General features: G+C 35.0%; 3 protein-coding genes across 3 annotated transcripts in view; 2 read left to right on the plus strand and 1 right to left on the minus strand.

The window, feature by feature from the left end:
* LOC134854663 (uncharacterized) overlaps positions 1–25581 on the minus strand; it is a 275825-nt gene that overhangs the window by 152892 nt on the left and 97352 nt on the right. The window lies entirely within an intron of this gene.
* Positions 1–25581, plus strand: part of LOC134854667 (BTB/POZ domain-containing protein KCTD20-like) — a 150893-nt gene that overhangs the window by 88293 nt on the left and 37019 nt on the right. The gene's annotated exons all lie outside the window — the stretch shown is intronic.
* The window catches only part of LOC134853823 (85/88 kDa calcium-independent phospholipase A2-like), a 38618-nt gene continuing 22253 nt past the window's right edge, over positions 9217–25581 (plus strand). The window contains exons 1-6 of the mRNA XM_063869741.1: positions 9217–9921; positions 16972–17108; positions 17326–17480; positions 17960–18049; positions 21960–22196; positions 23309–23518. Of these exons, the coding sequence (XP_063725811.1) occupies positions 9340–9921; positions 16972–17108; positions 17326–17480; positions 17960–18049; positions 21960–22196; positions 23309–23518 (1411 nt within the window). The 5' untranslated portion in view covers positions 9217–9339. The remainder of the gene's footprint in view (positions 9922–16971; positions 17109–17325; positions 17481–17959; positions 18050–21959; positions 22197–23308; positions 23519–25581) is intronic.

Here is a 25581-nt window from a genome sequence, read left to right on the forward strand (position 1 = left end):
GTCGATTTTCAAAGAAAGTGACGGTAATTTTTTTGTTAGATTTGAAAATCTCTTCTCTATCGTTTCGAGTTCAAAGTTCAAAAGCGGTGAATCGCAGTTGAAAAATGGTAACCTCCGCAGCATCTGAGACCGATAGGTGGCCTGGATGGCCGATAACTTGATACTTGTATTTTCGAAATGCTGCTAAAGCATTCAAATTAATGCGAATTGCATGAGAATGAGATCAGACAATACCGTATAAAAATAGGTCAAAACCCTTCTGCTGCTACGATAAATTTGTTTCTGATACATACTTAGCTGATATCGGATCAATTATGCATAACTTGTTTAGCAATAGCGAAAATTAAGAAGCTAGTGAATGCATTCCTAGATATATCTTTACTTAAACATTCAAAAGTTGTACGTCGATGCAGCTTTAACATGACGAGATATGTGTCACGCATTTCAACTTATAATAGACAGTCCGGCTATTGTTTGTCAGCTGAGCTGCAACATCACGGGTTTTTCGTCAGTTTTAAGCTTTTTTATTGTAATTGAAAGTGGTTTGATTTATTATATTTGTAATGTTTTTGCTCATTAGTTTCAGAGCAATTTTTCCATGATAGCAGTTTTGTTTTCGGCTGAACGGGAGTTTACCCACAAACGGCTCACACTTGGAAGTTTGGTATCCTTCGTCGTCTTTTTCCACCTCATGTCGAGGTATTGACGTCACTTTGACGTCAAATGAGTCTGCCACGTTTTCTCGAAGGTCTTCTGAGACATATGGAAGTGCTTTAGTTTTGATTCAGCCTTTTTCTTCACGATACGCTCATAGGACAATTTCACTCCTCCACGAGGTCTCTTCCTGTCCGGGTCCGGTTCAGCTTGATGTCATTGGCGATTAGCGGGTCGCCTTCATTCGCAGCACGTGACTAAGGTACTTCCACTGCCTGCGACTGGTGATATGTGAAAACGTTTGTTTCATCTCACATTTTTATGACATTGTCGCTTGTATTGAGGTCTAAGTACGAGATACGCGCAATTCTCCGGAGACATTTCATGAAGAGCTCCTCGTCTAGCCTTCGCATTTGACTTTGTAGTGTTCCATTTTTCACATGCGTATGACGCTGTTGTTAGGATGCATGCTTTGAGGACCCGGATTTGGATCTTAAGATTTAGATCAGCATGTCATAGCCGGGATAACTGCTTGAACATGGCCCAGGCTAGGTTTATGCGTCTGTTTATGTCTACACCGGCTGCCCATTTCGGGGGTGATCTGGTTACCCAGATAGCAAAGGGAACTGACGACCTCAAGCGATAATCCTCCATTGATGGTAAAAACATTGATCCATCAGTGTTCAATATTTTGGTTTGACTTCCATTAATGATTAGACTTAACTTTCTAGCTTCGATTGATAGGCTGGTGGTCATACTTTTTTGGTTTTCCAAAGAGTCTGTAAGAGTCATTTCTCTTGTTCAGACTGTAATAAGAGCAATGTCATCGGCAAATGCAAAGGCTTTAATAGTACACAGTGATGGCCAGATGACGATACCTTACGATTGGTATTCGTTTAATTTGAGCACATGGTTAACTGCTAGTAGGAAGAGGACAGGTGATAATATTCCGCCCTACCTGACTATAAAAACATCAAACCCTACGTTTTCTTCCTTATAGGCTTTTATCTTGCAACTGGTATGACAGTACATTTTTATCACAAATTCGCTTGTGGCCCCTGGTACACTGGTTGCTCGGAGAAGTTTTTCAAAGCGTGTTCCGATGGACGCTGTCGAAAGCAGCTGTGAAGTCGATGAAGCAGATTGATGTTGGATGTCGGAATTCATTTTTCTAGAACCCGGCGTATTCTGTAAATCTGGTTGATGCAGTATGTCTGAATCCGGCCTGACTCTCTGTGAGATGTTTGTCTATGGTGTCTGTGTCTATCGAGAATAATAAGTTCTAGAAGAGAATAATAAGCTATATGATATGCATAACAGAGAAATACCGCGGTAGTTTTTACAAGTTCGAACGTCTCCCTGTTTCTGAATACTTATTTAACACCGGCGGTTGTGTTTCTGGACTTGTTTTTTCTCAAATTAATTTTTGCAGACGAAACTTATGCTTTTTTAGTTGTCTTTTTGCAATTAAAAAAGTTATCGATTTCTTGGTTTATTTTCTGGTAGCTTGCAATGATTTAATTTTGTGGTATCGCATGTGGTGTAAAGCTCAGCTTCGCCCTTGTTTTAGAAGTTTGTTTCCGTGAATGGTCACATGTACCAGGTTGACTACTTTTGGCCTTTCATCTACGCTATTTTGCTTCTCTTGATTTGCGCTAAATTAACGTTCAATTAGTATTCTAAAAAAGTTGTTGTTTTTTGTCGGCTTTGTTGCTTTCAGCTAGTGTAGAAAGACTAAGATGCCATTATGTCAAGTGTTCTGTGTAAAAGATACCAAAGTAAAGTCTGCAGAGCTTCTGATGCTGAAATAACAATCTGATTTTATTGGAAATGCCAGCCTGCTCAGTTTTTTTGCGAGCTTGCTAAGAGTAATGAACGTAGTGAGGACTCTTTTATATGTCTTGCTGATTTTTTTGTTATTTTTTTTTTCAGGAAAAAGTCTTAAAATTTATTCACGCTCAATTTTGGTTTTTCGCGGTTTGACTTGTGTTTCAATAGCGCATTTCCATTATTAAAAGGAAGGCAAAATCCACTATCGAAAAGCAAAAATGTAAAGGTGACGAAAAACGTGATCGACTTCTAATTTCGAAAATGGAAATTAATTATCAGATATCCCAGTGAAATAAAAGTTTTGCCTATTGACTCAGTTTTCCCAAATTGGGTTAATTTTAACAAAAAAGCGTCCAGCATAAATTGTTCCACAAATTCAAAGAGCTTTAAGGCCATCTATTTTTTTCTTCGAAATTCAAAATTTTAAGATTTTTGAAAAAAGAAACAAAACAGTTTTTGTTTCAGTTTACTTGCGTTCATTACTCTTTTCCAACTATTAGTTGTTTATGTTTAAATTTTTTCTTGCTCAACATTTGTATGACGGATTTGTTGTCTCAGTGGGCGTTTAATCATGTTTTGTCGGCTTCATTGCAGTTTCCTAAAGTTTTGTATGACAGTTTGTTTTGTCGCAACAAGCGTCGAATCAAGTTATAAGGTCTTCATAATGATTCATTTCACTTGCGATCAGCTTAGTGTATTATTACGGATTATCTCTTTTTTCTAGCCTAACTCGCAAAGAAAAGTGTTCATTGGAAATTTCACTGTAGCATTGGAAATTGCATAGCATCTGTTCTCTGCTTTATGTGTGGCTAGTGTTTGTTGCTTATTAAGCTTCCGTGGCTGAGTCGTTAGTGTGTGAGACTCTGAATCTCTAGGTCGAAGGTTCGAAGTTCAGAGGTAGCCGAATTTTTACCAATTCGAAGCTAGTTTAAATTTTTAAATGCTTATTCACTGCTAACAATTGTATTTATCGGTTTGCTCTCCTCGAAGTCAACTTTTTTTGGATTTTCGTTGCAAATATAATACGATTGTTTGACTCTTGTCATTGATCAAAGTGAAGGCATGTTTTTAATTCAATATTTTGTTTTTTCGTTTGTCAGGAAATGGTTGTTTTTTTTTTAAACTGAAACTTTTTTCGCGGTTTGGCTTTGATTGCTTTTTAAGTTCCTTTCAAATTCTTGAAGTTCTTAGGGCTTGAAGGCCACCTCGTTTATTTTTGGAATAACGAGCTTGAAGGCCACATAATTTATCTTTGAAACTTAAAAAGTTAAAAAGTATTTCTGAAAAATAGTTGAATGTTTTTTGATTTCCTGGTGTCAATTGATAGCTATGTTCTATTTTTTATTTTGAACATATAATAATTTCAGAGCGATCTGGAAGATGCCTATGAGACGGTCGCTGTCAACTTGTTCATCGCCACTGGTATTTACCTTCTGGGATTCCTCCTATGCGTTTGCCAGTTCGTCAACAGGAAAACGAGTCTCATTCCCTAAATGAAACACTGAAACTGAACCCCTCAGTTTTCACCCCCCCCCCCCCCCGATACATGTTATCTAGTATTTACTTGAGATTATTTTACTTATGAGAAAATGATGTGTATTCAATTATTTAGCCATTTATTGTTTTCACAAGTTGGATAAATATCTTGATGTGTAAATTTCGGCTGGGTTTTTTCTTTATATAGAATATGCTACATTCACATGGTATATTTAACGTTTAAAATTATATATTCGTTTGAAATCTTTAAATATTGGTGTTACTCAAAATTGGGGTAACTGGATTTTGCTAGAGTATAGTTTATTCTTTTGCCATTGCCATACATAAAATTTGTCGTAATTATAGTAATGAAATTGAATTACAGCATGTTTTTGAAATGAACCGAAATAAAGTATTTTTCCATGACTTGGTTTTGTGTTGCTTATTTAACTATTACGGCTCTTGATGCATCTGGTGGTTTTATGATTTACTGAACTTGATGAAGTTGCTTTTATAGGTTAATTTACTTGAGCTCCTTAAGACTTTTACAGCTTGTCCGTTGGCTGTTTATTCTTGTTTGACTAAAATTTCTGTTGCACTTTCAAATTTTTTTCGGCTTAGAAAGCGACTACCATAGATTGTGCTTTTTCTCAGTACACGAATTTTGCTTCGTTTATTATGAGTAATGAACGTAGCGAAGATTCTTATATAGGTCTTGGTGATGATTTTGTTTCTTTTTTAAGGAAAAATTCTTAAAATGCTCTAATAACTACAGATCTGCATTCATACACATTAATGCCTTTACGAATGCAATTAGGTGTATATGCACTTTTTGAGATCAATTAAAATTCATCGGATGAAAGTTAGATAAATTGCATTCCCTATATACGAACGTGGAAATGGCGCGAAATAACGTGAACTATTTCTAGTTTCGAAGTAAATTCTTGTGGAATTTAACTTTTAGATTTCCCAGCGGGATAAAAATCTTACCTATTGATCCAGTTTTCTGAAGTTGAATTAATTTAATAAAAAAAACGCCAATCATAAATTGTTTTTAAACTCAAAGGACATATATTTTTTCTTTTAAAAATCGAAAGTTGCGTCAGTTTTTTTTCTGTTTTGCGTTCTATTCTTTTCCAACTGTCAGTTGGCTATGTTTTTATGTTTTGTTTAATATAAAGCTGACACTTTTTTGACGAAGTTTTTTCTTTAAATGAAACGGTATCACAAATTTGGAGAGGTTTTTGGAGGATTTCCAAAAAAGTTTCGTATTATTCTTGCTACTTTTTCTATTTTTGTCCATGTTAAGCGGATTTGGCTCACCTATCTCCAGGTCTGTTTTTTCCCACTGTGGGGACTCCCACCTGAAGAGGTGGATGACCTAGACCAGTTCAACCGTGACCGAACTGGGATTCGAATGCACAATCCTTGTGTTGAGAGACGTGTGCCTTACCCCACTCTGCTGTAGCCACGAGTCTCCGAGGATTATTGGGAAGGGATTCTTTAGAAAATTAAAATGGTGAAATGCGTATCGGATGAAATCTGCCTAGTGGTGAAAGTGGTGATCTAATTGGGGCGAAGTAAGTGTTCAAAAGCTGGATGTAACGGAACCGGTCCTGGGAGATTTTATGAGAAAGAAAACATCATTTGAAAGAAAACATTTGTGTGCCTGTTTCGTTTTCTTTTCCCCCCATTTTTTCTGCAATTAATTCCATCTATATGCAATTCCTTGGTCAGATTACCGTTTGATTGTAGGGTCTTCGAAAATATGAGCATTTTGAGTGTTAATTTTTGTGCCTCTGTGCTGACTTACATTTGCGACTTGCAAGTGTTATTCAAATCGAGCTCTGTAGTTTTTCTTTTCAGCTATTTATCTTTAATAATTACACAATCGAACAAGAAAAGGAGACTCTTAATCTCCTGGCCATGGGTTCGGTTCCGGTTCAAGTAGATTTTTTTTCAATTTTACTTTTTTCTGAATTTCATTTTTTATACAGTTTTTTAAATCGTTTTATTGCTTCTGTTTGCGAAATGCAGCTGCAACTCTGTATCAAAGATTGCGAGGGAACTATTTGGTTTCATTTTATAGTTACGCAAGCTTAATTGAATTTTTTTTTTAAAAGATGAAAAGTTCTCTGCGTCGAGAGGAATTGGTCTGAATAGTTTTTTGGAGTAATTTACCGCTAAGTTGTGTGGATGAGAAAGAATTCGTATCTCGGCAAATATAATCCCTCAAAAGTTGCATTACTCGGGTATTAAAGGGCGTACGCTAATAGATGTGGAATAACTTTAATATGAGATACGATTCATCTAATCCAATTACATGGAAATTTTATTTCGACGGTACACGAAACAATTGCAGAAACTTGACTGAAAAACTCTAAACTCAAACTGAGGGGAAACCTCCTTACGGTCAGCCGCTAAATTCATAGTATATTTTTATTATTTTTATATGACTTTTATCTTTTTTAAGTTAATCTGGATATATTTATCACTTTATGATTACACCTCATTTCAATTCCAACCCTCTATCCAAAAGAATTAGATTTTTTGTTCCGACCACTGCACGAAGTGGGAAGGAACTATGATGATGATGTTGTTTTATTCGCCCGATTTAAGGAACTTCAATGAATGATCCTAGGAGTTCACGTGGAGTATCGTATTTACACATGCGTGGCGTAGTGTGATACTACATTTTTTATCCGTTCAGTTTGAGTCGCAATTAGTACTGCTACTTTTGGTGCCATTTTTAAAGCAGGAGAATTATTGGCTATTTAGTAACAAGTGTTTTGATTTTTGATTACCAATACGTTACCACAATTGATGCATTTTTAATTCATCAATCGAACCGAAGAAAGCTCTTTGTTTTATACAACATTAAAATGATAAAAAGTTTTTTAGTAATTTTCCAACTCAGCATATTTCGCAAAATAAGTGATACACAATTTTGCTTTATCATTCGCATTTTATTACATGAAAGTTTTTGTTTTTAAGCATTTTGAAGCTCCCTTTTGCCGCCTTCTCGCTTGTCTTTGGTTTTTATAAGCGTTAGTCGCACCATTGTGTAGGTGGTGAACTGCAAAGTTTGTTTATCAACTTCATCACCATTGTTGTTTTTTCATGTTCTCTCTTCTTAGACCCTTTTAATGATACTTTGTGGTTTTTCGTGTGTGTTTGTGAAACGCAGCTTCGCCTCTGTTTGAAGGCCTCTTGTTTGGTTCCATATTTAGGTATGCAGTGTCCGTGATTCTGATTTACACTAAAAGAATCGGAAAACTTGTTTCTGAGGAAAAGTTGATCTCAATTGTTCCGGTTTGCAGAGCAATTTGATGGCATCAAAAACGTTTTCTTCTTCAGTTTTTCACACAAGTTATTTGATTTTAACTTAAAAAAATCTGTAGAAATTTTTTTTAAAATGCGAACCAATGTGATAGTGCAGTTCTCGAAACAAATTATAATTACCTGAGTTTGTAAAAACCAACAGTATGTGGCATTACCTGTGCAGCTAGTATAAAATGGGCTGAAATAATACACTTGCGAAAGCAAGTGTCTTGTAATCGGGAACTAGACTTTCCCGTAAACAACTTTTCTTACAAATCTTATCGCGTTTCTTATTTGCTTTACCATTAAAGCTCTAGAATTTTCAGGTACGTTCCTACTTGGCCTAGAGTTACGCCGTCGCCTTTGCACCCTAAAGTCCCGGCTTGACCTTGTTTTTTTTTTGTTTGCTATGGAATTTTTTTCTGGTTAAATTATATCTTTTTTTTTCAGCTAATGTCTGCTCATAGCTTCGTTTCAAAGATTGGTGTTGGCCTTGTTTCCCCTTCTTCATACTGGCAAACTTTAGTGAGCGTTAGTGTTATAGCGCGACTATTCTTGTTTCTAAGCTAAGTCGCAATTATTGGTGCCACTTTTGGTGGCATCTTCAAAGCTTTTTGATAGCAGGCCTTCAGTTTTGTATGTTCCAAAATATTGGTGTGAGACTTGAGACTCTAATTTTCGAGTTTGCAGGTTCGAAACCAATACGTAGCAAAGTTTTACTAATTCGAGGCTTGTTTCTTTTGTTTCTTATTTCACTTTATAAAGCTGCTTTTTTGTCGTGTGCTTGCTATTGTTTGCGAAGCGCAGCTTCGCTTCTGTGTAAGTTTTGTTCTTTTGCTAATTTACTTTTTACAGGAGCGATCATTCGAAGTATTATTATTGCGAATCTTCTTTTTTCTCTAACCTATGTCTCCAATATTGGTTCCACTTTTGGTGGCACCTTTACAGCTTTTTAATAGCATGTGCTTTGACTTTCAAGTAGTTATAAGTTAACTCAGTTGAACCGAATGAATCGAAAAAAGCTACTTCTTTCAAACATTTTAACAAAAATAAAAACTCGATTTCTTAAACTTTCTAGCCCAATAAATCTAAATTTTTTTGCAATGCATACTTAGTACATAATATGGCTTCATGCTTTCCAATTTATTGCATGGAAAGTTAGTGTGGATGCCTGCAGTTTGTCATATACCAAGTTTTGAGATTTTGTCAACTAAGTCGTTTTCTCTAGTTGGGTTACTATTATCAAAAAAGCGCCTATCATAAATCGTTCTAGAAGTTCAAAGAGCCTAAAACACATCTATTTTTTTTCTTTGCAATTCGAAAGTTGATATTTTTTTTCAACATAGTCAGGGTTTTTTTAATGTTTACTTGCGTGCATTACTCTTTTCCAATCTTCGATTGGCTATGTTTATGTTTGTTTTATTGCAAGTGATGTGAAGATCAGCTTCGTCTCTTGGTTGATCATTGCTAAGATGGTGGGAAAAATACGGATAACTTTTCAGTTATGTCTAACTTTCATTTGTTCTCAAATTGTTAATTGTCAATCTCGTGGTCGGCAAAAGCAATGAAGTGAGCGAATTTTTTTTCGCATTTTTTTGGTGGTGCAGAAGGTAAAGGGTCGAAATTGTGAAATGTGTTCGATGAAATGACTCACAGCGATTTAGCTAGATCAGAAATTTTGATGTAAAAATATTCCTGGCTTTCAATCGAAAGGTTAGGTATGTAGTTTTGCTGCTAGAACATCCGATGCTTAGACTCAAATCTATTCGCAGAAAAGATAAAGATATTGACTATCTCGGATACAACCATGATCTCAAAGAATTATTATAGAAGAAGTTTATATTAATATTAAACGTCGAACATAATCTTTCATTTAAGGTATCTTATCTGAATCTGTGTGTTTTCAATTTTATTTGGAGATGTGTTTTCAGATAAGATTGATTTGTTACCTGTCTGCTCTTAAAACCGTTGTTCGATGGTTTTATAATCGGATCGATGGTTCATTTGGCCTTGCCCGTGTTCTATTGGGTGTCAGACTGAAAAAGTAAGTCAAAATAAATGGACGCTATAATCAACTCAGTCACAAGCCTTTGGAAGCCTGACTTTGAGGAGCATCCTCTTGGCTGGGAGTTGCGTAAGCTGTCAAACTTGCCATCTAAGAAATTCTGGACATTGCACAGACAGAGTTACTATTTCTCATTGTATAAACGACACGAGGGAAATAATCCGAGTTTCATGGTTCTTATACATAATAGACCGCCTCCTAACAAAGATGCAGCACTAGAAAACACGAAAGAAAACGGTGTCTCGAAGACAAACGTGGAAGCATCAGGCACTGTTGCAAATGATGGATCCTTGGTTTTGTTCAGCGCATGTCGCTTCGCTTTACTTCCAGACGCCGAGGCTGCTTTCAGCGGAATGCAGCAAACTTTCACAATTCTGTTGCAACATTCAAGTTCGTTTTTCAAAGAAGGAACCCTCCGGCTCTTAACGGAGACGTACTCAAAGCACGAGACGTATGGACCTGCGCATATAGTGGTGCACTTGAATCTGTATCTGGTTGTGAAGCAAGACTGGTTGAAGGAGTATCTCTCTCTTCCAGACGAAACTGGAATGTACCCAGTACACGTGGCATGCAAGGTTCATGATTAATTTCAGTCATGCAGTTGAGCATCAAATTCTTTTTGGGTAGAATAATCGGTTCAAATGTTTGCAGGCATTAAACTTATATAAATATTCACAGTAACGTTTTAGTTTACTAATAAATAGTCATCACAATGTAGATGGCTTCCTTCGTCAACTTCTCGATCTTTCGGTTGCGCTTTGAGTTATTTCATTTTTAAAAGATATTTTAAAACAGACCGATATCGTTTGAGGAAAACAAAATCTATGGTCTCAGAGGCGTTTGAAAACATAACCTGCAGTCTTGCGTTCTTTCAGGCTTAAAACTACAGTCACGGGAAATACAAGTCGCAGCTTGAAATGAAAGAAATTTTTCTTCGCGTTTTTGTTGTTTCTTTTCCGCAGCTACTAGAGATTGACGGTTGAAATTTTCACTTATGATAAAACAAAGTGTTTTTTTAGAATATAGCCGGATAAAAAACTAAAAAATTGATCTCAAGGCGTCTTCAGACCATTTAAGTAGAGGGCATCATTGAAGTGTTCTTAGTGCCAAAAAATCCCCGTAAACAGCAGCAGCTGTTTAAAGTTTTGGACGTTAAAGTATTCGTTGGAAAGCTAAGGATCTAATCTAGGCCTTCATTTAGGTTTTTTTTATATAGAGTTTGACAAGCTCTTAGACAGAAGATGACCGAAAATTCAGCAATTCATATAATAAAATGGTAAAATCTAACTATCTGCGATACGAAAAACCTATATATGGGCCTAGATTAGATCCTCATCTTTCCAACGAACACTTGAAGTCCAAAATTTTGAGCTGGTTCTGCTGTTTTCGGAGAGTTTTTGGAACTAAGAACACTTCACTGACGGCCTCTATTTGAATGGGCAGACGACGCCTTAAGAACTTTTAGGGTTTTTTATTCGGATATATTTTAATTACCTTTGCGATAAGGGTCCATTGCAATCGGGTTCTAGACTATTTTCCCGTGAACAACTTTGTTCATGGTACTCTTCTGGACTCATCTCTATCTTGCTTCATAATGTATTCAATTTTTTAGCGTTTACGACAAACTTAGCCTGGAGGTAACGAATAGCGTGGTTGGGCATAGGTCCGGTGTTCGAATTTGACCAGGACCTGTTTTTTTTTTCAAACGGGAAGTATTCTGTTTCAAGTCAAATTGTCTGCCCTTGTCTGCTTATCTGACGTCGGCTTAGATGTAACATCTTGGAATCGTTTTTTATTTGCTGCGCGCTTTTTTCTTTAATGTTGCTTCTAGTTTTTGATATACACCTACAATTTGTAATTTTGCTTGTCCTGTCTTCGTATTTCCTTTGTTTTTTTTTTGTTTCGCTAAAACAAATTCCTCGGCTCAAATCATTTCGCCGATTTTTCATCGGCTAAATGAGCTAGTTTTAGCCGTTTCAAGGGAAACACAATTTTAACACTTCCCTCCGCACTTTTCAAGTTGGTAGTACGTTAACCAATCGGTTTGGTGAAATTTTATTTTTTGGAAAATTTTTAAACATTTTGCAAATTTTTTTTTTCTCAGAAACAAAAAAGGGTAAAATTTGAAAGACGCCCCACACCCCTGTGCGCCTGCATACTCCCCTAGAGTCTTTTTTGATTCCTCTCTCTATGGCCTACGAATAAGTTTGGGGGATGATTTGACCCATATTTGGTTTTTTTTCGAATTCTCGAAAATAGTGGCTTGCCTGTATAAGTGGCTGCGTCCATTTTTTTACACAGATATAATTATGACCATCGCTGTAGTCAATTTTTTGACCGTTTTGTAAATCTTTGCGCTTTTCTAGAAAACTAACCTCTAAAATCTGATATTGTGTGTTCAATGGAGATAATGGGCAGTGGAAAGATCTTCTGCGTTAGTGGACACTGATAAAAAAATTTTCCGCAAGAAGGTATCGCCGAATGTTTTTGAAAGCTACCCTGCCATCTTTGAGATTCTGGGTTCAATTCTCAGAAGGGGTTGTGGGAAGCTGATTTGCTTTTGCAACTTTGCCCAAATTGTTTCACACTAAATTTTGAAAATTTTTAACTTTTCTCGAAAAATACCCTCCCAAATCTGAGGTTTTCGGTTCACTCGGAAGTACATGTTGATGAATCCTTTCTGAATAAGCGGCTACGCGTAATTTTTTTGAGACAAAAAGCTATGATTCTCGGAAATGTCAAAATTTTGATTTGCTGACCATTTTTTGGACTTTTTTGGCTAACTATCATGCCAAATCTGATATCATAGGTTCAGTCGAAACAGCCAGCAGTTGTTGAAAACCTACCTTTATAATTGACTATGCTCAGTTTGTATTAAAAAATTTATGGCCTTCAAACAAGTCAAAGCTTCGGAACTTTGACAGTTTTCTGTTAACTTTTGACTTTACGCAGCCACCGGGCCAATTCTCAGGTTGTGTTCAAAATTTTTTTACTCTCCTCACTAGAGTTTTAGAAGAGAAACAACTAAGGTTTTAGACAAAGTCCAATTATCGAAATCACTTTTTTTTGCCGCATCAGTATAGCAAATTCATTCAGTATGAAACATGTACTTCCAGCTTTAGCTGGGACCTTAGTTGTTTTTATCGTGAGGCGACAATTCGTAACAGGCGATAATTCGTAACAGGCGACAATTTGTAACAAGCGACATTTCGTAACGGTAGATTATGCGGGGAATTGTCACCTGTTACTAATTGTCGACCTACCGTTTTTATTGAGACATACGGAAATTTTAAGACTTTTCTTGAAAAAAAAGACTAAAAAAAATCACTTAGACCTATATAAGACTCTTCAGTACGTTCATTTCTCTTAATAAGTGGGAAAAAATAAGATGTTGAAAAAAACTAGTTGGATCGACTTCTTTTTCGACTTACTAAGAATAATGAACCCAGTGAAGACTCTTATATAGCTCTTGGTGATCTATCTATATCTATCTATCTATATCTCTCTATACTATATTTAATCTATCTAGACTATCTATCTATACTATATTTAAATGCGAGTGACAGCTCTGTCCCATGTTTAAGCATAATAATTTCGCATGTTTAACGAAAGAATTTTTTCATGTTTAAGCTATAGCATATATTGCAATGCTTAAGAAAATTTTTCAATTAGTTTTTAGCAAGGTCATTAATTTTTCAAAAAATTTTTTCGAGGCCAAATTAAATCTGTCTGTCTGTCTGTCTGTCTGTCTGTCTGTCTGTTTACCTGCTTTTTAAATTAATTTGATTGTCTGTCTACCCGTCGCCTAGTTTTTTTATTTTTCATCTATTATCTATCTATCTATTATATATTTAATTGCGGGTTTCACTATCTCGCCATGTTTAAGCTTTTTCAACGTATTATTTTCGCATGTTCAGCAAAAGTATTTTTTCGGCTATTTCGTATATTGTAATGTTTAAGGTATTTTTTTCAATTTTCCAGTTTATTTCATCAAGTTTGAAGTTAGCAACCCAATAGTAGGATATTGTCTGAGCTTTCCCAGGTTTTGCGATTCTGGCCTCCATATATGAATAGCCAAATCCTTTTAGTTTACGAGATAGGCAATTTTCGAGATTTTTCAAAAATTTCTAGAAAATTCAATTAAAGTTTCTCAGTTTTTGAAATTCTCACCCTGTAGTTGGGTGCTGTCAGGGTACTCTCGGGGGTTGCGAATCTCGCCTCTAATTCTCACTTCTCAAATCCTTGTAGTTTTCGACATATGATGGTTTTTATGATTTTTTCAAAAACTTAGATTTTAAAAAAATCCAAAACGAAGATCGCAATCCTGTTGTTGCAATTTGTGAGGGTACTCTCAGGGGTTGCGACTCTTGCCTCTGATTATGGCTGCTCAAATCCTTGTAGATATAAAAACTTAGATTTAAAAAATATCAAAAAACTCGAAATTACCATCTCTGTAGTGAGGCTCTCTCAGGGTACTCTTAGGAGTTGCGAATTTCGCCGCCAAAGTTGACTGCTCAAATCTTTGTAGTTTTCGAGATATGACGTTTTTTTTTTATTTCATCCGAATTTTTCAAAAAAAACTTAAATGTTAAAAATTCCAAAACTTTAAAGATCTCAATACTGTTATTGGAATGTGAGGTTACTCTCAGGGGGTTGTGAATCTTGCCTTTGATTATCGCTGCTCAAATTCCTGTAGTTTTCGAGATATGACGTTTCTTAGAATTTTTTCAAAATTTTTCAGAAAACTTTATTATGAAAAATTTCGCAAAACTTGAAATTATTATCTGTATAGTGAGGCTCTGCCAGGGTACTTTCAGGTGTTGCGAAATTTGCCTCCCAATATGTTTTCTCTTAATAATCTCCCAATAAGTTTCTTTTAATTTTCAAGATATGACGTTTTTTTGGATTTTTTTTCAAAATTTTTCAGAAAACTTAATTATAAAAAGTTTTGCAAAAGTTGAAATTGTTATCTCTGTAGTGAGGCTCTGTCAGGGTACTCTCTGGAGTTGCAAATTTTGCCTCCAAATAGGACTGCTCAAAATTGTGCAGTTTTTTTCAAAGTTTGAAATTCCTAATCTGTGGTTGGGGGCTGTCAGAGTAATCTCAGGGATTGCAATTTCGGCCTCCATTTAAGAATGCCCAAATAATTTTTGTTTAAGAGATGCGACGATTTTTTAAATAAATTTTCTGAAAATTCAAATTACAAAATAATTCGGTAAAGTGAAATTCCCAACCCTGTAGTTGTCTACTTTCAAAGATTGCGAATATTGCCATCAAAAAGACTGCTCAAATATTGGTTGTTTTCGAGATTAGAAAACTTAAGGTGAAGTTTCTCAAAATTTGAATTTCCCATCGTTGTAGTTGGATACTGTAAGAGTCCTCTCAGGAGTTGCAAATGTTGCGTCCAAATGCGACTGCTCAATTGCTTTCAGTTTCCCAGATGTGACGTTTCTTAATTCATACTACCTTTTTTTAGAAAACTTAAAGTGAATTTTCTCAAAATTTGACTTTCCCAATGTTGTAGTTGGGTACTGTTAAAGTACTCTCAGGAGTTGCAAATCTTGCGTTCAAATGCGACTGCTCAATTGCTTTCAGTTTTGCAGATGTGACGTTTTTATTGTAATTTTAAAATTTTTCAAAGAACTTAGATATAAAAAAAGTTACAAAGTTTTATGGTTTTTTTCAAAATTTGAATAAAGAAAAACTTGAATTTAAGGAACTTCACAAATTTGAAATTAGCTACCCTGCAATTCGGTGCTGTCAGAGTATACTCAAGGATGCAGATCTTATTTCCAATATATGCGGTTTTTTATGAGTTGTCAAAAATTAGAAGCACCGGAGATGTGCGGTACACGCTATTTTAAAAAAAAAAAAATTCCATGAAAAAGTCTCAAAATGCTCTAATAACTACATATGTGCATTCATACATATTAATGCATTTGTAAATTCATTTAGGTATATATATGCACATTTTGAGTTCAATTGAAATTCATGAAATTCATCTGCTGAAAGTTACGTAATTAGCACTCTCCAAGTACGAACATGAAAATGGTGGGAAAAACGTAAACGATTTCTTGTTTCGAAAGTGGAATTTGTTTTTTTTAGATTTCCAGCGGAATGAAAAATTTATCAGTTTTATCAAGTTGGGTTAATGTTATCAATAAAGTGCAAATCATACATTGTTCTAGAATTTCAAAGGGCATATATTTTTTCTTTGAAATTCGAAAGTTGAGATTTTTTCAAGGAAGTCAGTGTTTTTATGTTAATTACTCGTTCATTACTCTTTTTCAATCTTCGATTGGCTAGGTTGTTTTTTAAAAAGGTTTTGCCATCGTGGTGCGCAGTAGTATGTAATAATGATGGAGGAGCAATTTCCGATTGTCAAATCTTACCTTATTTTGATGCCAGACGTACTAAAGGTATCTTGAAAAAGGTCATTTCGATATGTAATTGGAGTAATTGATACTGAGCGTGAAGATATTTTTATAGGCCATGTATGTTTTTTTTGGAAGCGTCTTAATTAATGACTTGTTCTTGCGGTATCGGTTTTGGGCCTGCCCCAATTACCTAGAGGAGCTCCAATTTCAATATCATCATGTGCTGCTCGCTTATTTTTTAACTGTGTTTTAGTACGAGGTCACTTTTTCCTATACAAGTCACTTATTTCAGCTCAGTGTTTTATTGCACTAATTGTATTAAGGGAATTTTTTGAACATCAACAAAAATTATATCCGGTTAGTCGTAGTGTCATGCAACGATGTTTCAAGCAAGTTTTCTTGAATTCATCTGCGTTGACCGTTTTTCTTTTGATTTGACTTTTGATTTCTTTATTAGATCAGAGGAAGGTAAACTCAATTATTGAACAGCTAAAATGTTGGGTCACATTTAAAAGTGATCGTCTTCAAGTTTCGAAAAAGGACTTAGATTTCCCAGCTGAATAAAAAAAGTTATCTATTGGTCCGGTTTTCTCAAATTGAGTTAGTTTTATCAAAGTTTTACTATATATCGTTTTTAAGTTTCAAAGAGCCTTAAGGCAATATGTTTTTCCTTTGAAATTTGAAAGGTGAAGTTTTTTTTCTAAAAAAATCCGTTTTTCTACTGTTTCTTTGCGTTTATTGACTCTTTTTCAACTTGGTTGGCTATGTTTAAGAGTAACGAGTAGTGATCTGGTGTAATGGCACTCGTCTTCGTTTTCTGACGCCAGGCTCAGTAATTTTTTTATTTCTTTCATCTGCGTTCTTAACATTGTATAAGAAGCCAGCCATTTTCATCAGCTTCCACAGTAACATCTTAAATCCATAATTTCAAATTCCCTATATTCACGAGGATGTTTCTACAAGAACACTTCTGAAACTAGTTATAATAGACTGGCCAGTTAGAGCCTCCAAAATATTTTTTTCAGTTTTCTTTCGACCATATCCTTTCAATTGGTTTCATCAGCCGTGTGTCAAAATTTCAACACTGTACCTTATATGGTTGCTGAGAAAGTTGTAAAACCGTGAAAAAAGTTTGCGTTCATTTGTTTGACTGAAAAGTATAAGTTTCAATCTATCCGAACCGTGATTACATGTACACATTTGTGGCTTAAACTTTCCGCTTCGCTTGTGCAACGAGTTTTATTTCAGGAGAATAGGTTGGACTGTCTGAAAGAGATGATTTTGCGAGATGTGGACCTGACAGTTCTAGACAAGAGAGGTAACAACTGCATACACTTCTGTGCTCACAGCGATAAGAACGTCGAGATACTACAGATAATCCTCAAGTAAGTAGATCTCAGTTCGAGGATGTGACATGATGCTCAGAATCTTAATTGCGATACGCAGCGACCCAATATCCCCTTTAGTGTCCCATCTGAAACAAGGCTGTTTTATGTGATGATAGTTGCTGTACTTTTGTTCGTAGGCAATTTAATCTTGATTGTTTTACTTGACTGTTAATGCATACTAATTAATTGTAGGATGAATGTGTTGTTGTGTTAGGAAGCATCCTGAACTGTTGACTCGTACGAATGAGGAGGGGAGCACGGGGATGCATGTGGCATGTCTCAACGACAGCATCCTCATAGTCAAGACTCTCCACAAAGCGGGACACCAACTGTCAGTGCCTAGTAAGAACGGATACCCCCTGCACCTAGGTAACTAGAAATGGTTGGCTCTTTTATCATTTCCACCCGCCAACAACAAAAATGGAGTTGGTGCGCGGGTCTTTACATAAGCTGTTATATAAGAAAAAATGTACGTGGTGTTCATTAGTTACCGTGCATGCCAAAGTTCTGAGGAATCGTGTTTAATCAACAAGTTTAGTAATACAGGGAGCGTAACCGAGCCGAATAGTTGAATGTTTTACTTGCTTATTTGTGTTGTTTTTCTTTCTGTTTCCAGTATGTATGCTTGGGCCTCAAAAATCGACTTGTATACTTGTATGGTTCCTCAAGGAAGCAAGACTCTTTTTCATGCTTCTCTTTTGACTTAAAAGCTTAATAGTAAATGTATAATAAGCGGGTGAGTCATAAAGTGAAATTTCATCGGAATTGTTAGCAACTGTACTTATATTGAGATGGTTCACAGTTTTTCGTTTGTAACAGGTGAGTTAAAGTACAGGTTTCGTTTTCAGCAATGAAGAATGACAGTCAAGAGTGTATCGAGTACCTGTGTGAACATGCACCAGAACAGCTCTCACTGACTAACCCCAACTCATCACAAGGTTAAAAAATTTATCAATACTGAAATTTTATCTTTTTACATTGTTTATTTGTGTGAGATCGAACTTAGTTAGTATTAAAAAGTTAGTCAAATTTTTAGTTTTGTTTTGCGAGTGGTTAGAAACAGGAATTACAACCATTTTTCAAAGCCATTTTTCCAGTTTTTTCCTTTTCTAGAAAGAAGGTTAACTCTACTTTTTCACAGACCGACCCCTGACCTGATCGTTTTAAGGTGTAAAAGAACCAAAATTTTCTTCTCGCTAAGTTGGATTTTTTTTTTGCAGTTTGACTTTTGATTTCTCTAGTTCAGCTTATTTCTTTTGTTGAAAGGAAGGTAAACTCTACTATTGAACAGCAAAAGTGTTAATTTTACGAAAAACGAGAATAATTTAGTTTCAAAAATGGACTAGTTCTCTGAATTTCCAGCGAAATGAAAAAGTTACCTATTGATTGAGTTTTATCTAGATGGGATAAAATGCCATCTACAATGCCATCAGTTGTCATCAATAAATCTGAAAGTTCAAAGAGTTTTGAGGTGATATATATTTTTTTTGAAGTTGAAAAGGCTCAAAAGTTTTCAACCAGTTTTTTTTGTGCCCTTTTTTTTTCTAAACTAGTCCAATTATGTGTTGTTCTAGTAGTTTTTATTAAGAGTCGATGAACGTGTTTCAGACTCTTATATAGATTGTGATGATTTTTTTTGTTTATTTTTCAGAAGTTGTTCAACGAACAGCAAAGGCGTAAGGTCACATAAAATGTGATCGACTTCTAGTTTCGAAAATGAAATTTAATTTTCAGATTTCCCAGCGGAATATAAACTTTACCTTTTGATCGAGTTTCAATCATTAATTTTTCTTGAGTTTTAAAGCCATATACTTTTTTCTTTGAAACTTGAAAGCTTAGATCAGTATTTTTTCTTCCTCGCGTTCATGGACTCTTTGCCAACTGTTGTTGGCTTTGTTTTAATGTTTTAATTTGACTATCTATGTTTCCGAGAACCCATTGATTGCTAGGGACTAGACTGCGCTTTTTCCACAGTATAAGATACCTTTATACTCCTAATTTTTTTTTTCGATTTTTCATTCTCTTTTGCTCTGTAAGTCCATACAGATATGGCTTTACATACCGCTGACGGTGATTTGATTTTGGTTTTTTATATTGCCTCCTTATTGCCCAGTGCATATCCTAAGTTTTATCCTAAGTTTTTTTTGTTACTTTAAGTTTCCATGAAATATCACTGGTCCTTCAAAGAAAAAGTAATAATGTAACTACTGTTGCACACTTGAGAATTTTTGATCTTATGTGATCTAATTAATAGGAATGTGTTCACCGTGACTGAATTTTATTAAGAGTAATGATCGTAGTGAAGACTCTTATATAGGTGTTGCTGATTTTTTTGTATTTTTTTTCAGGAAAGAGTCTTAAATTGTGCATAAAAGTCTCTAATAACTACATATATGCTTTCATACATATTGATGCATTTATGAATGCACTTATGAATATATGCACTGTTTGAGTTGATTGAAATTCATTTGCTGAAAGTTACGTAAATAGCACTCCAAATACGAACGTGGAAATGGCGCGAAAAAGCGTGAACTATTTCTAGTTTCGATAGTGGAATTTAATTTTTAGATTTCCAGCGGAATAAAAACTTTCTGTTGATCCAATTTTCTCAAGTTGGGTTAATGTTATCAAAGAAGAGCCGGTCATAAATTTTTCTAGAAATTCAAAGAGCTTAAAGGGCATCTATTTTTCGAACGTTTGCAAGTTGAGATTTTGTCAACTGAGTCTTTTTTTTTAGTTTACCTGCGTTCGTTACTCTTTTCCAAGTGTCATTTGGCTATATTCCATGTTTTTGACTCATGTTTTTGTTTGTGTTTTATGTTTTTGTTTAATCGCAAGTGGTACAAAGCTCTGCTTTGCCTCTGTCTCAAATTGGGTTTCTTTTATCAACAAAGTGTTAATATTAGTGGTCCATGAAGTAAAGAGATCGAAGAGTTTGTGTTTTTATTCAAAAATATAAAATGTTTCGAAAAACCATTTTTTTGGATTCCGTGGGTTTATGTAGACTTTTCCAACAGCTTGTTGGCTATGTTTATTTTTTAATTGCTTTTCGAAATTCCAAGTTTTTGAATGACCACCCAAAAGTCCTGTCACAGGTATCGATACTAAAAGTTTCACGGAAGCGGGAAGTTATTTTTGTGTTCGGTGCTGTTTTAATTTTTCTTTTCAAATCAGGCACCACAAAGAAGCGTCAGATGGGGTCGAGTGATATGTTGAACTTTTTTTGGATTCGTGCTTTTCGTCCTAATTTTCTTCGGTTCATTTTACGTTGTTTTCTCAAATGTCATTTTGTCATCTGGTACGTTTTTTATCGGCTTACTTTTCTAGGCTTTCTGGGTTGTAACTTTTATTTAAACTTTTTACCACAATTAAAAATTGTTCTGTTATTTGTAAAGTCTGTTTTTTTTCAATAACTTTTTGTTATTTTGCTTAAATGGTATTGGCTCTTGTTATATCGGGCTAGTCAATTTATAGGTCGTAGTTTTTAGGGCAAAAATGTTTTCATGGGCTTTTTTGGGTTTCAGTAGGGATGGGTCAAGCAAATTTCGAATCTCAAAATTTTTTAGCTGAAAATTATTTTGTGACAACAGTTTTGTTTTCGGGTCAACGGATCTATACCTAAATTTCGTTCAACTTTTTTTGAAGTATTTTTAAAAAATATATCAAAAGTTTTCGACTTTTCTCTTTTTTATGTATTCACTATCTTGTGATGCGATGTATTTGCTGTGTCGCAGGTGTTGCGAAGCTCATCTTTGGTCAAGAAAATTTCAGATTTGTCTTTAAATACAAAGTTGAGAGTGACGAGTCACTGTTGATCTTGAATCATTTTAAACTTTTGTCGCTATAGTTCTAATTTTATTTTGCATTATAAAATTTATTATCAGCAACTAATTGGACTGATTTTCAAAGATGCATTTCATTCAGATGTCCATTACAACGTTCAATTATATTGCGTCCATAACTGCCATTAGAAAAAAATGGCCAATTTCTGTTCTTATAGCCCAATTTTCTGAACACATTTGTCATAAAGAAAATGTTTTTTTTTTTTAATTTCTTGTTTCATTTTTTGCCACTTTTGAGCCTTTATAGAGGAGTTAAACACTAACTTAGTGTTTAAATCCTCTATATAGGCTCAAAAGTAGCAAAAAATGAAACAAGAAATAAAAAAAACATTTTCTTCATGACTAATGTGTTCAGAAAATTGGGCTATTAGAACAGAAATTGGCTTTTTTTCTATGGCAGTTATGGACGCAATATAATTGAACGCTGCAATCGACATCTGAGTGAAATGCTTCTTTGAAAATCAGTCCAATTAGTTGCTGGGGCGCATCTACTCTTACCAATTCCTTTGTTAAATTAGATTGTTTTTAATACAGGAGAAGCAGGTTTTTATGCAAAAATCACTTTCTGTTTCGAGCAGTGGGTTCTTCGAGCTTTGAATATTTCATCTATATTGGATCTATAACTGGCTATTCATCTTCTTGCAAATTGGGTAACCATGTTCATAGCGTGCTGTAATTGTTCATATGTGGAAGGCAATTTTACGATAAATAAAATTTAGTGTTTTCTCATTTGCATTTAGTGAGTGTAAAGTTTTTTATTGTTTCTCGTTTTCTGAATCTTAGAATTAGTTCTTTTAAGTCTTTGAAATTATACACTTTTTGACTTATCTAGCTGCTGTTACTAAACACTTTATCTTGAAAGACCTTCAAAGGCATACCTTCATTTTTATGTTATTACTAATATTACTATTAACCTGAATGAATTTCTTCTTGAGTTTTTTTTAAATTATGAGTGTAATTAAAATATGATTTATTATTATTATCTGTATTTATTTTTTCGCGGCAGGTGAACTTCCTCTGCATATGGTGAAATCGAGAAAAGCAATCTCCGCTCTTCTGAGTCACGGAGTGAAAACGGAGAGCAGAAACAGTGTGGGCAAGACAGCTCTGCACGTGATGAGTGAGAGGAGAAACATCAAGTGTCTTCTGAGACTGTTGTCGTGTGATGCAAACCCGGACGCACAGGACGACAACGGGAACACACCACTGCATTGTGCTGTACTTACTCACAAGTCTATTAACAGTAAGTCAATCCTAGCGTTTAATTCATAGAAAATATCCGATTGGGAATAACTTTATTTTATTGTTTCAGGTTTTATCTAGCGGTGATTCATAGAATTGGATTATAGTCATTGCCCCATTTTTGAAAATATCCGAACCAGCTTTGTCTGAAATTGTTCTTTTTGAAATTAAAAAACAATTTAAACCACTTTCAATCTGGAAAAAACGAACCAACAAAGCATATAGAAGCTCATGCGAATACGAAGTTCTTAGGATCTTTATTTTACGCTCTTAACTATCTCTGAGTTTTTATTGCAATCAACATTTAGAAGTTTATTAGAGTCAGGCCTTACTTATAATGCTCAGTTTAGTCTTTTAGCAACTTGAAATTTTACTTTTCTTTGTGATAGAACTCAATATCTTATATACATTGTGATGATTTTTTAAAAGTCGATTTACGTTGTTCAGACTGGGATGATTCAAAAAAAAATTTTAAAGAAAATTCTAAAATTTGTTCAGGCTCAAAATTTAATTTTTTGTTATTCGACTTCTGATTTCTTTTTAAGTTCAGTTCATTTCCTTTGTTAAAAGGAACGCAAACGCCACTATCGAACAGCGACAGCGTAAAGATCACAAAAAATTTTGATCGACTTCTAGTTTCGAAGATGGAATTTAATTATCGAATTTCCCAGAGAAATAAAAACTTTTATCTTTGATCCAGTTTTCTCAAATTTCATCAAAAAATGTGCCAATCATAACTTGTTCGAGAAATTCAAAGAGCTTTAAGGCCATCTTTCTTTTGAAATTCGAAATTGGAATTTTTTTAAAGTAATTCTGTATTTTTTTTGTTTAATTGCGTTCATTGATTCTTTTCCAACTGTCTGATGGCTATGGTTTTAAGTTCCAAATGAGATAACATAATGGCTCGGACATTTTCATACTTCCGGAGCCTATTCATATTTCTGCGTGTCTCTAGGTAATTGAGGAGTCCCAGGTTTGAAGGATCTTAAAACTTCAATTTCGAAGGGCAAGTGTGATTAATCATCATTTAAAAAAATCTTAAATAGTTTCTGGTGAAGTAAACAAAAAAGAAAGAAATAATTGAAAAAAAAAATAGAATTTGTATGTTTTCAGGTTGGGTGTTGAAGTATGACGAAGTGGTGATGGACATCGTGAGAGCCCTGTTAGTATTTGGGGCGAGTGTGGACTTAGTGAACAAAGAGAACTTCTCTGTGAGACATATTGTGTCGTGTCAGACTAAGGACCACAAACTCCTCCGCACTCTCAGTGACATCGGCGCCAAGAGGTGTCCAGTCCAGTCGCCAGTGCCTAGCTTAACTATGCGTAAGTTATTAAATTTCTATAAACGATGTGAAAACACTTATTTAAGTCATGTGGTTTTTGTTTGTTAGTGCAAATGGCGCAAAAAAACGTGGATGACAATACGAAAGCGGATTGAAAATTTTAGATTTTCCAGCTGAATAAAATAACTTATGATCCAAATTAGATTTTGTGTTGATTTTTTGTTTTTTTTAGGCAGAAATCATAAAACTTGATCACGCTCAAGTCTTCAGTTAAGTTGATTGTCTTAAGTTAAGTTCTGCTCTCCAATTATAACGAATGTGCAAATGGTGCGAAATAATGTGAATGACTTTTCCTCAAAAGTTCTTAGCTTTATATTTCAGAGCAGAATAAAAAATCTATTGTTGAAGCTTCCTCTCTGATTGAGCTAGTTTTTTTGAGCAGCGTAGTGTCTTTTTACGGTATCCTTTTTTCCCAACCTAAGTCGCAAATAAAAGTGCTCATAAAAGTGCAACGTTTGCATTTTTATATCTGGCTTACTTTTGCTGCATAGCATTTTGTTTATGTATCTGGTTTATTGGTGGCTGGTTTGTTTGATAAAAAACAGGTTTTATGAAAATATATGGGATTTGGTTTTTGATTACTATTTTTTGAGAGGCCTGCAGAGCAGCCAAATGAAGATATCAAGGAGAAGGTAACTGTTGAAGATAAACAAGAAGCTAATATTGTTAAAGCTAAAATAGTTGAAACTGAACAAGTGGTCGAGTTGAACGAAATTGTTGGAACAGCAGACCTTGAGTCAACGATTGCAAAATTCTTGGAGATTTCCTCAAAGCTGAAAATTCAGACGCTTCAAACGTTCTTGAAGAACAGTCCAGAAAGACATAATGAAGAGCGCGCAGAACTGGAATCGGAACCTGGAGATGAATTGGAAGAACTTAAACTGGAAGATAAAACAGAAACTAACGTCGACAAAACCGAACAAGCGATGGAATTTGAGGAAACAACTTACAATATCGAACTAAGACTTGGATTCAGCGCCTTCCGATTTTCCTGAAGATGATCTTATATTTCAGAACAGCCAAACACAGATATGAAGCAGGAACTTTAACTTTTCTCAAAAACAACGCTTCGATTTTTACACATTCGAAGCGTAGTGTATTATTACGAAGAATTTTTTCTAAGCTAAGTCACTAATAAAAGTGCTCATTTAGTGGCACTTTGGTATATTTCAGTTTACTCACATTTAAGCTTATTCAAGCATAAGCAATTTCATGGCAGTTTTTAGAACTCTAAGCTGCTTTTTTGTCGTGTTCTCGCTAGTGTTTTTGAAGCGCAGCTTCGCCTCTGTGTCGTCAAATTACAAGCGGCTGTGGAGCAGATGTGAGAACGTAATACTCCTAATCTCAACAGTAGTTTTTTTCAATGTGCTTTTTAATGTTTATCTTTTCCTAGTTTCACATTCTTTTGCCTGTTTAGAGCTTTTTTGCGTTTTCCTTGTTTGTGTTTGCGGATTGCAGCTTTGCATCTGTGTTTCAACCAAAGACGCAGTTTTCTGCGGTAAATTCTTCTGGTTAATTATTGTTGCAGTTTTGTTTCTTTTGGCTAAGTCAATTGATCTAGCATCATCTGCTTCTTGAAGCGCAGTGATTGCTGCCTATGCATTATTCCCATTTTGGAATATAGCATTCTCTCGAAAGGCGTGTTTTGATTTAGTTTTTTTCATTGCGTCTGAGGGAAGATTTTCAAAAAGCTGTTACGCTTGCGATAAGCAAGAGTTAAAAACGAAATTTAGACTTTTTAACAAATTGGATCACAAAATGACCTATATAACTTGATAGCTTGTTTTTTATAATAAATTTAAGTTATAAATCTGTTTTTTTTTTTAAAACTGAATTCATATCGCTTCAAAAAATGTCATGCCATCGTTAATCGCCACATCGCAGAGTTTTCTTATGCTTTCTGCAATTTTCATTGTAGTTGCAAATATTTGTGGTTTTCTCTTGTAAATTTCACGGACACCGCAGCTGCTCCCGATGTGCAGGAGTCTTCTGAGTCGGCCGACACCGGAGCGTTCATGGTCACCGCAGCTGCTTCCGATGCTC

Source organism: Symsagittifera roscoffensis, chromosome 9 (assembly GCF_963678635.1).
Source record: "Symsagittifera roscoffensis chromosome 9, txSymRosc1.1, whole genome shotgun sequence".
Lineage (NCBI taxonomy): Eukaryota > Metazoa > Xenacoelomorpha > Acoela > Convolutidae > Symsagittifera > Symsagittifera roscoffensis.